At 39.5% G+C, this 12,017-nt stretch overlaps 1 protein-coding gene across 5 annotated transcripts in view; it reads left to right on the top strand.

Annotated features, from left to right (window-relative positions):
* tjap1 (tight junction associated protein 1 (peripheral)) overlaps window positions 1–12,017 on the top strand; it is a 180,187-nt gene that overhangs the window by 113,870 nt on the left and 54,300 nt on the right. For all 5 annotated transcript variants that reach the window (XM_073056210.1, XM_073056209.1, XM_073056207.1 and 2 more), the window contains one exon: window positions 9,752–9,913. In XM_073056210.1, coding sequence (XP_072912311.1) covers window positions 9,819–9,913 — 95 coding nt within the window. In that variant the 5' untranslated portion in view covers window positions 9,752–9,818. The remainder of the gene's footprint in view (window positions 1–9,751; window positions 9,914–12,017) is intronic.

The following is a 12,017-nucleotide window of genomic DNA, read 5'->3' as shown; positions in this document are numbered from 1 at the left end:
TAATGGCTGAAGAGTCCAGTACCAGGAATACAGCCATAGGATGTGCAGTATACAATTTAGAATTTAAATCAAAAAATCTTTTCACCCTTGGGTAATTCTTTGGAATTCTCTTCCAAAGAAGGCAATAGAAGCCAAGTCATTACATATATTCCTGAAGGCTAATAATTAATGCCAAAGTGATGCAGAGATATGAGGAGAAGACATGATCAAAGTATGCAGTGCATGATCAAGCATGATAAAACAGGGTCTGATGGCATATTCTGTCTTTCCATAACAGGGCTAGACGTTGCTGCCCATTTGAGGAACCTACTTTTGCAGCATCACAGTTCATTTTTACCAAAGCTGTTCTGGAATTATAGCCACCCTTCTCTTTTCAGTCAAACCTAGAATTATTTAAAACACCAATGCTAAGAATTAAAATACTGTGTACAGTCTGATCACCATGATGGAAGATGTACAAGTATTAAACAGAGTTCAGCCAAGGTTTATGAGCATGTTGCTCAGCCTGAAGAATTATAGTCATGAGGAATAGGTTGACTAGGTTTGCCTTTTTGAAGCACTGAGGGGTGATTTAGCAGAGAGATATAAAACTGAGAGCATGAGTCAGATTAAAATGAAGTAGAAGACAGGAAACAGTTAGACATCACAGGGTTAAGTGGATTGTTTGAACAGTCAAAGGGGAGTTGAGGAAAATATTTTTGCTCATTTAATTCTGTTTCGAATTAACTGACTAAAAAATGATGGAGACAGAAATGGTCAGCAATTTTAATCAGTGCACGGACGACTATTTGAAAAGCCTATAAAGCCTGTGGCCAAGACCTAGGAAGCAAAATGAATTAAGATTAATGGTTTTTGGCCAGAAGGGATAAATGTGCTAAATGATTCTGTGCCATAAATGTCACTGGTAAATCTTTCCTTGAAATTTTCCATTGAATATTTCAAACACTGGATAATATCCAGTCTTCTGCTTGTCAATATTTCAGTACTTCCACTCTTTAGGAAGGGTTTGGATAGGCTGATGAAGAGTGTTAATTATAAGGAGAGGTTAAACAAACTTGTATTGATTTCTGTGGCATGTCGGAGTTTGAGCGGAAACTGATAGAGGAATATAAAATTGAGAGGCTTTGGCAAGTTAGATGGTCTTTTTCCCAGTGTGTAAATGTCAATTACAAGAGGGTTTTGGTTTTAAGGTTAGCAGGAAAGTTTTAAAGGGGATTTGCAAGGCAAATTTTTTAAATGCAGCGTAGTACTTGCCTGGAATATGCTGCTGGAGGAACTGGTGGAAGCAGATTGGTTAGCAATGTTTAAAAATCATTCAGAGAAACACATGAACAGGCAAGATGTAGAGAGCTATCAGCCACCTGCAGGCATTATGGTTAACTGTCATGGTGGGCCAAAGGACCTGGCCCTGTGCTATATTGTTGTACGTTCTATGTGGATGCATCTCTTGAATTACATGGAGAGAATATTGTGTGCAGTTATAGGAAAAATGTAGAGGCATTGAAGAAAGTGCAGAAGAGGTTCATCAGAATGTTGCTTGGATGAGAGAGTATTAGCTATATAGTGGGATTGGACAAGCTGGAATCATTTTCTGTGGAGTGTCAGAAGTTGAGGGGCAACCTGAAAGATGTATATAAAATTGCAAGAAAAATAGATCAGGTAGATGGTCTTTTTCCCAGGGTGGATATGTCAAATGGAAGAAAACATAGCTTTAAGGTGAGTAAGGGAAAGTGTAAAGGTCTATGAGGCAATTCTTTTTGCACAGCAAGGTTAGATGTCTCAAATGTAGTGCCAGGGCAGGTGGTGGAAGCAGATCCAAGAGCAATATTTAAGAGACATTTAGACTGGCACATGAACAGGCAGGGAATGGAGGGATAGAGACCATGTGCAGAGAGACATGGGATTAGTTTGTGTTGGTGTCATGGTTGCCACAGACAAGGTGGGCTGAAAGGCATGTTCCTGTGCTGTACTATTCTGTGTGCTAAAGTTTATTTATAAAATATTCTATCGAGTTAGAACCTAACCATTTAATACAGTGCATCACTTATATCCTGCTAGCATATTAATGAAGACTAGGTATAAGGTACCTGAAATGGAAGAGAAAAGTGTGAATTATTAAAGGTTATTTTCCCTTTGAATGTAATGCTGAATATGCAGCTCTCTTTCCTCAAGTCCATCTGGCAGACTTTGCCTGAATTACCAGTCACCTAACCAGTCATGAGCAATGTGATACAGGACTACAGTGTGAAATATTTATAAATGCTGCATTCTGCATAAGCAGCAGAAAAAATAACTCTTTAATGTTGCATGTCTCAATGTCCATTCAAGACCATCAAACATCAGAAAAATAGGTGTTGACAGATGTGCAGTGACAGATGGTATGTGAAAGTTTGCAGGTTGTGAGGTAAGGTAAAGAATATCTTCACTCTGTTTAAAATGATGCCGCTCTTGAGGAAATGATTATTTTGTAGATGAGTTACTGGTTTAGTACTACAGCTGACTAAATAAATGTGGAGATGCAGTAAAATCACACCATTATGCCATTATAGTGTTGATTTACCTACCAGCAATAAAAGGGATCAGCATGTTGAACGTGGACTTATTCAATCGTGGGAAATCCATATAGTAGAGTTTTCAAAGAAAAAAACCTGACCAGTCTGTCAACCCAAATCCAAACCAATAAAGCTGAACCCAAACTGCACTCTGAAATGGTCTAGAAAGCCATTCATTTGAGACAGGTCATTATGATAGGTTATGAGATTAAAATCAGGCAGAAGTTTTGGTATTAGCTGAAGCTACATTTGGACGCGATTTGAGTCACTCAAGGATAATATCCCAACAGGCTGATGCTATAGAGCTGTACAGAGCTGTGCTGGAACTGGGAGAACTATTAGCATCATACTTGGAGAATTATATAAAAATGTTCCAAGTGCTCATCACTATCCCTGCATGTACCATGCCAGTTGGAGGGAAGGTATAGTAATGGGATACTCCAAATTGATTCTGTATTCCAAGGTGTAAGGTCAAAAATGGGTTAAGAACTCTCCCTGCTTATCTCCTTCCACTTGTTCTCAGCAGATGAGCAGTGATTTATGTTGAGAACGATGCTGGACAAACATTGAAATCTGCAAGAGCACAAAGCACTCCAGACGGGAGACTTGATCTGAGTGTCTGTTCTGAGTACTGAAAAGCATGGCTGATGGCCTTGGACTGCAGGAAGTGGAGAGAGGACTGACATGAAAGAAGACATTGACTTCATTCTCACCAATGTACTTGTTACAGATGAATCACCCCATTTGGTAGTATCAGAAGTGACTACCTTCTGGAGATGTCTGGCTTTTCATTAAGAAGAACTCCATTGTGTTGTCTTATGCTAACATTGGGCCAAATAAAGTTGGTATAGGCTACTTTGTGTTTATATTGCCATTCATTAAGATTATGGATGATTTTTATGGCATTGCCACTTAGCTACACTAGCCACAAATAATAAACATAAGCAGAAGTAGACTAATTAGCCCCTTTAGTTCCCAGCCCCATTCCAGAGGAGTTGGCTAATGTAACATTAGTCTCAAGACCATTTTCCCCATTCACATCCCATATCTCTCGATTCTCTTGTTTAAATGCCAGTTTCTGCCTTGAATACATTAAGGTTATGCATCTCTAAGTTGAGAATTTCAAAGATTTGCCACACTTTTACAGTGTTTTCTCTTCATTTCTGCCTTGAATAAATATCCCTTTCTCTGAAACTGTCTTTCAGTTCCAGTTTTAAGAGTGATACAGTAGTGTAGCAGTTAGCTCAACACCATTACAATGCCAGTGACCTGGGTTAAGGAGCCATCTTAAGGAGCTTCTGCTGTACGTTCCCCCCATAATCCTGTATGTTTCTTCTGGGTGCTCCACTTTTCTCCCACATTCTAAAGACGTACAGGTTAGTAGGTTAAAAAAAAAATGTCCTCTCATAATCCAGCCTCAATTTCCTTAGAATATTTTTTTTACCTAAAGTAGAATAATTGCAGGCAGGCAGTATATTGAAGTCCATCATTGCAAACTGGCTAGTAATGCTGTTGCAGATGTGAGAAGCCAACATGAGCAATGCAGGGGAATTAAAATTAATATCTCACTGAGAATGAGCATGCATGGCATTTTATACAGTTTGGTACAAGAGTAATGATTGGCAGCACACAAGAAGTGGCCGTGACCATTTTTACTGAGGCCTGAGGACAGATAACAACCTGGAACATCAATTGATTGATGCACAAGTTTGAGGAAAGAGACTTCTGGTAGAATTTCTCCATTTGCAATTGTATTTCATTCTCTAACTTTTACATGTTTTGTAATCTATATTGGTTTTGGTGAAAACTTTGACGAGGTCCTATATGGAAGACTGAAACAGAAGATTAGGGCCCAAGGGATCCAAGGCAAGGTGATGTGGCAAAAGTAGACTGAGTGATGATAGAGAGTTGTCCTGTGGTTGGAAACCTGTGACTAGTGTGTCCCTCAAGGATTAATATTGGAAACCTTGCTGTTTGAAAGTTGTGTGAATGACTGAATATAGATGTAGGAGACATGATCAGTAAGTTCACATGTAGTTTGGAGGAGTTGTTGTCGATGTGAGTGATATTGATGTGTTGGGAAATGGGTGTTTAAGATGCTGGGTATTATGAGAGCAGAGAGGTTATGCTCCAACTTTATCAAATATCAGGAATACTGTATGCAAATTGAATCACCATGTTATAGGAAATCTATGATAGCATCGGAGATGTTGCAAAAGAGTTTCACCAGGATGGACCATTTCAATTAAGAGGAGAGCCTGGAGAGCAATGCACACACAAAATGCTGGAGGAACTCAGCAGGCCAGGCAGATCTGTGGAAAAATGTACAGTTGATGTCTCTGCTCAAAACATCGACTGTACTTTTATCCATAGATGCTGCCTGGCCTGCTGAGTTCCTCCAGCATTTTGTGTGTATTACTTGGATTTCTAGCATCTGCACATTTTTTTTTCTTGTTTGAGAGCTTGGAAAGGCTGGGTTTGTTTTCTTTGGAGCAGAGGATTTATGGGAGATATAACTGAGGTGTATAAAATTACAAGGAGTATAATTCTGTTGATTGCAGAATACTTTCCTGCATTTGAATGGTAGTTAAAACAAGTGAAAGTAGATTTAAGGTAAGGGATTCTAAAGGGATCTGAATGTAGTGGATGTCTGGTATGCATTGTCTGAGAATGGAATGGTGGCAGAGTCACTGATAGCAATTAAGTGTTTAAACAAGCATTTCAATCACCTGGACATAGTCCAAGTCCTGAAAGGTGCTTACACTCTGTTACATACTATATTTCTATATGATTGACTCTGTTGTGTCTTTGATATTGGGTCCATTTGTCTGATGACTATTGATGACTATTTTCAGCTATTTTATACATTTCACAATCATTCATAACTAACTTGTCTATTTTTCTTATTCCTTACTATTCCTGTGTCTCAGGATTTTGATGGATCTAAAAGACTTGAGGTGAATTCCAACTGGTTAAGATCTTGTGCCATTGCCTTATCAGCTTGAGTCATGAGTATGTTGAGGAGATAATGAAGTTTAATGCAGGCAGTTTGGTAGGTGTTGCCTATATGGACTTCAGTAAGGTATTTGACAAGATCCTGAATTGTAACCTGGTCCAAAAGGTGAGGGCACATGGGATCCATGCAAGCTGCCCTATTGGATCCAAATTAGCTTGGTCATAGAAGACAGGGTGCTTTTCTGATTCAAAGTTTGATGCTTGTGGTATACCACATAAGTTGAGTTGGAACCCTTATGCTTGTGATGTATGTTAAAAGATTTTGATGTGTAAGTTAAAGGCATAATTAATAAGTTTGTGAATGAAATAAAAGTTGGTGGTGTTGTAGAAAGTGAAGAAAGTTGTCAACGCTGACCTGTATGTCTAACTATAATATACTGTAGATCAGGTGCAACGTAAGATGATGCGATAGTGGTTAGAATTTAATCCCAAGTGTGAGCTGATGCATTTTTGAAAGTTAACTCTAACTAGGCCATGTATAGTTGAGGGTAGAGTATGAAAGAATAAAGAGACATGGGGGTTAAGTCCATAATTTCCTAATAGAAGCAATATCGGTAGGTCAGGACACTATAAAAGTTATGAAACTTTACTTGCAGTATTGATTGTATTTCTGGTGGTCACACTTTAGGAAAAATGTGGTTGCACTGGACAGAGTGCAGAGGAAATTAACCAGGATTTACTTATTTAGAGAGAGAGCCCTTCCTGCCTCCTGAGCCACGCTGCCCAGTAGCCCACCTATTTAACACTTCTAATCACAACGACCAATTACCCTGCTAACCATACATGGACTGTGGGAGGAAAACCGGGGCACCTGGAAAACCCATAAACCCATATAAACTCCTTACAGACGGCACCGGAATTAAGCCCCGAACTCTGTCCTGAACAGTAAGTGTCCTGCTAACCGCTACGCTCTGGATTGTTGGACTTTTAGGTTTAGGGAGAGACTGGATTGGCTGATTAATTTTCCTTGGAAGGGAAGGAGGCTGAGAAGTCACCTGATAGAGGTGTGTACGATTATAAGAGGCATCAGTAATACAGATGATCAGAATAACTTTCACCTTTGCAAAAAGGTTAACATGATTACTGAAACTGGCAATTACTTTGTCAAATTTGTTACATTCATTTATCCTCTGCCTTATGTTTTCATACATTTCACTGAGGGTGGGAAATAAAATGATGGCTTTGAGACTTCTCTTTATTTTTACATCCTAGCAACTTAAGTGTTAAGTACTTAAAAAGCTGCGTCTTTTAGCCAACTTCAGCAAAAAGTGTCACAAAATGAGCAAATTCATGCATACAGAAATTTTCCTATGGATCTAATGTTGTAGGGCGTAATGGCAAAAAGAGCTGGCAGCAAGTGAATTAAATTTTCGTTGATGCTAAATTGACTATCAGATGCTGGCAGAACATTTGGTGTTGAACACTTTGCTCATAGATATTTAAGATTATTCTGTCCCTTTAAAGGGAATGGTCAGCAACTAGTCCAAATACAGGAAATGGATTCCACTGTCTTCTGTTTGTCATTGGAGGTTGTCTTTAGAGTCAAATGCTTTGTTGATATTGATTTTGGACATTCACCTACAAGGAGCTGATGAAGGCATGTTTTTCCTCTTGGGAATTTTACTAAGGTGAGCTTTCATATCTTTGTGGAACCTTTATCAATTTTGACATTTCAGTTTTTGGCAGGCTTTGTAGTTTTTTCAATGTAAATTAGTGCAACTAGGCAATATATTAGCTAATCAGTTATGAGGATGAGCTTATAGTGTCCTACATAAATGGTCTGGAGCCAGATGAAATATGAATCATTTGATTAACGTATATCACTTCAAGATTTTAAGGGTTGTAAAAAAAAAGCTTTTGGCATGTTGATCTTCATAGCTTTTGGCACACTGGCTGCATCATTGTGTGGTCTGGAAGCTGCAAGGCATTGGACAATAAGACCCTACAGAGGATAGTAAAAAAGGCTTAGATGATCACTGGAGTCTCCCTTCCCACTATTTGTAACATTTACCGGGAGCACTATATCCTAAGAGCCCAAAAGCATTGCTAAGAGTCCCTACCACCCATCCCACAAACACTCTGATCCACTACTATCAGGAAGGAGGTACAGGAGCATCAAGACTGGGGCTGCCAGACTGGTTAACTGCTTCTTCCCTTAGCCTGTCAGACTATTGAGTATCCTCCCATCACCAAGGTCTCGATCACCAGGACAGTGAGCTGTTTACTGCACTGTTTATAGGGGGAGTTTGAATAGGTTAGGACTTTATTCCATGGAGCATAGGAAATAAGGGAAAATTTGATAGAGGTATGCAGAATTGAGTGGTATGGATAGGGTATATGTAAACAGGCTTTTTTTTACAGAGATTGGGTGTGACTAGAAGTCATAGGTTAAGGGTGAAAGGTGAAGTATTAAAGGGGGACCTGAGGGGGACGTGAGAGGGTTGATGAGAGTGTGGAGTGAGCTGCCAGTGGAAGTGGTGAATGCAGGTTCGATTGCAGCATTTAAGTGAAGTTTGGATAAATAGATCGATGGGAGAGGTATGGAGGGCTATGGTCCAGGTATGGATGGACAGGACCAGCACAACAGGAACTAGCTGGTCTGAAGAGCCTGTTTCTGTGCTATTAATGCATCATAACCATATCACATATTTTAGTTTGTCATTATAATGAACCAACATGTTATAAGAAATCAAAATATCTGCCAATGCAATTTCGCTGTAGCCAAGAGCAATTTATTACAACACAGCTGTTAGTGGTTCTTTCTGTAACTTCACTACAAGTGATTGTTATCTGTTTCGATGCAGCTGTAATTTTAATTTCAATGCAGTTGCTTGCTGCTGGTTCAGTACAATGTATGGCAATTATAGAATAGCTGGAAGAGTTGCATTCATAGCTAATGACTTGTAGTTCTTTCTATTCTAAATTATGTCCATATTCATCTCTTACCCATTAAAGTGCTGAAGTATTGCTCCATCGTGATTTTTAAAAATTAACTCAAAGTTAGTTACGGTTAGAGCTCGTATCCATAAACCAAAGCCCCACAGGACCCGACTATGTGGAGTTTAGGTTAAATGATACAGCATAATAAATGATAAAACACTTGGGTTGTGTCATGATGAGCTGGCACAGTGGATTGTTGCATCCAGGTCAGGATGATTGTTTGTGAATTTTGTTCTTCATCTGTTCTTGGTGTTTTAACCTCAAATATTTAAAGTTGTTATATTTACAGCAATGGTCAGGTATGCAAAAATTATAAGCCATCAAGCTGTGTTTAAGGTGAATTTATTCCAGTTGGTGGAATAGATGTTCCAGCTGTTGTAACACTTGTTAGCACTCTCTGTTAACATTTATCAGATGAGATTGTGAGCCATAGAATGTCATATGTCACAAAGCACAGAAGCTGGCCCTTTAGCCTACATTGCTAATGCTTGCTGTCAAGAACCTAACTATACTAATTCTGTTTTCCAGCGCTCAGCTCTGTGCCCCCTTAGCCCTGGTATCTGAAGTACTCATCAAAGTATTGTTAAATGTTGTGAAATAGCCTGCCTCCAATGATCCTACAGTCATACTTCCTGCATTCATCAATGACAAAGCGTCCCAGCATTAATCCCTGAGGCAGACTACTGGTCTCATGTTTCCAATCACAAAAACAATCATCACCACTGGCCTCCAATCGTCACACTAAATTGTCCTGTTTCTTTGGGTTGCTAACTTCTAGACCTATCCTCCATGTGAAATATTGTCAGAGGCTTTATTCAAGTCTATCTGTACTACATGAATTGTATTCATTTTCTGGGTTAATTGGCATGGAATTTGAAAGGATTGGAGAGCACATGGGTATCTCATGTGATTTTGATTAGTCATTGCAGTGTTTACAGACCAATAGCTATTGAGCATGGACAAGAGTGCAGTTCGTGCCTCCTTTGAGGTTTACTCTTCAATTAAGATACCCTCATGTTGGCTTCTTTTCTTTCATGCAACTTAGCTGTCTGCCCTTTTCAATCTTTTCATTTCTGTGCCCAAAAGTTCATCTCCTTTGTTTGCCTTGCTGTGGAGCCTATTAAACTGCTGACTTTCTGTTTTTCAAAGTAGGTTTTTATTTTGTTCTTGCAAATGCTGTTCATCTTGAATGCATGGCATAATTTCAACAGTCCTTAAAGTTATATTTGTTTATTTTCAAACAGGTTGTTACAGCAACAGAATGAAGAGCTGCTTCGAAAGCTGACCCATAGCACAAAAAAGTTGGAGATAATGGAGGCCGACTTTGAGTCAAGCCGACATTACCTTGAGGCAGAGCTGAACCATGCTCGAGAAGAAGTGGACAAATTGAAGGACAAATTCCGCAGGTGAGTGGCCAAAATGTTGGTCGTCCGGGGTGTGTGGCCTTTTTTTAAAGCACCAACTTTTGTTTATTAGAAACTTTGCATAGTAATTTCAAGCTTGTATTGAAAACTATGACTAAAACATGCTGCTTTTCTAATTTTTAGACTAAGGGCTCGATTAGTATTGGATAGATAGGAGAAACAAGTCAAGGATGGAACAGAAACTAATTTGCATAGTGCAGTGTATCTTATTGCATTATATTTGAGCTTTGATATGTTTATTTGTAAATTACATAAGTGCACTCATTCTCTACAATTTGCACGGTCTGTAAAAGTCATCCTCACACTTTTATGTGTGATGTGCAGTAGCACAGGTAAATATCTGACACTAGGAGTCTGCATAGAAAATATTTTGATGTATGATATTCAATTGAACCATCAGTAGTTGAAGTTGGGCCACCATCCTCTGCTTCTGAAACCTCCTGTGGGCAATCAGATTTTCCTAACAGTCCAATTTCTTTAGCTGTGCTCTTTGAAAGGCTGCTTAGCAATTTACACCAGTATGCAATGTGCTCCCATTCACCTGTAGCAGGGAGGTAACAAATATCTATGTGTAACTAGGCTTGGTGTAGCAACAACTTCTTCACCTTGAAGTGTTTCTGTGAGGTTCCTGGAGCTTACAATCTCATCACAGACTGGCCAAATATACCAGCGACCTTGTGGAAAAGGTTTAAGTTTACACATTCTTTTCCCAAACAGAAGCTACACTATCTGGAAACATAAAACAAATCTTTATTTCTGCTTGAGCTTTCAAGTTTTAGGATCATTCCAACTGGCAGCATCTGTTCTCTTCAGAAGCAATATCTCACAATCAAGACTATAAATCCACAATTCCTTTATTTCTTGATGGTCCATATTAGCTGCCATATTTCAGCTGCTTGACCAAATGGAAAACTGGTTTCTGAGATGCACGGACAATTATAACAATATAGGCACAGGACCACAAAGAGACCATAGTCTGCCAAAATTGGATATTTTTCATTTAATTGCATTATTTGGGCATTGCTGTTGGTCAGAATTTGTTGTTCAGACATAATTACCCTTGCAAAAGTTGAGTGTTGCCTTAAACGATTGCTGTCCTGTTGGGGAAGGTTCCTGCAGTGCTGGATTGACAGTTCCAGGATTTGTACTCAGCACTGACGAAGACGAAACAATGTATTATTCCAAGATGAGGTCCTGATGAGGGGTCTTGACCGCCATGTGTTGACAATTCCTTCCTTTCCCTGAACCCTTCCCATACACCTCCCACCACAAACAGGTATTCCTTGGCCCACTCTGTTCCTCCAGCAGTTTTTTTTCCCCTCTCTAGTTTATAGCATCTGCAGAAACGTGTTCATGTGTACTTCTTGCTCTTGTTCTTTATGGTGAAAGAGATTGCAGATCTGGTGATGATGTCAGGGTAGCCTGGGTGAGAAGCTGTTATGGAGTTAACAGTAGCCACTGTGCTGATTGTGGAGGAACAGTTGATGATGTATCAACCGAGCAGCTGCCTTTACTCTAGAGAATGAAAATATTTGGCTCAGCATTCATCCAGGCATGTAGAAAGTCTCTTAGAATGCCTTGACTAATTAGAAAGGGTCTTTACTGTTTTGAAGTGAATCAATCACCATGGAATACCTAATCACTGGCATGTTTTGGAGATACATGATTAACATGACAGAAGTCCAGTGGAGTGTTTTGATGTTGGAAGTCTTGCCAATGGTAACGTCATTGAATGTCAAGGTTAAGTGGTTCGATGCTTGCGTCTTGGGGATGGTCATGTGAATCATAGTACAGGTGGGTCATTCTGCCCAACTCATCCACACTGGCCAGTTGGCACCCTTTTGTATTAGACCCATCACCAGTTGTTGATTCACAGCCCTTTATGTTGAAGTGATTCATGTGCTCATCTTGACTTATTTAATGTTGTTGGTGACCCAGTGCTAACCACTTTATTGGGTGGTGAATTCCTGGTTCTCACCACTATCTGACATAGAATGATAGAGCACCAGAGCACAGATCTCGGCCTTTCAGCCCATCCAGTCTATGCCAAACGGTTATTTTGCCTAGTCACATCAACTTGCACCTA

This window comes from Hemitrygon akajei, chromosome 9 (assembly GCF_048418815.1).
Source record: "Hemitrygon akajei chromosome 9, sHemAka1.3, whole genome shotgun sequence".
Taxonomy (NCBI): Eukaryota; Metazoa; Chordata; class Chondrichthyes; order Myliobatiformes; family Dasyatidae; genus Hemitrygon; species Hemitrygon akajei.
The sequence above is the reverse complement of the archived record's forward strand: the minus strand, read 5'-3'. Positions and strand labels throughout refer to the sequence as shown.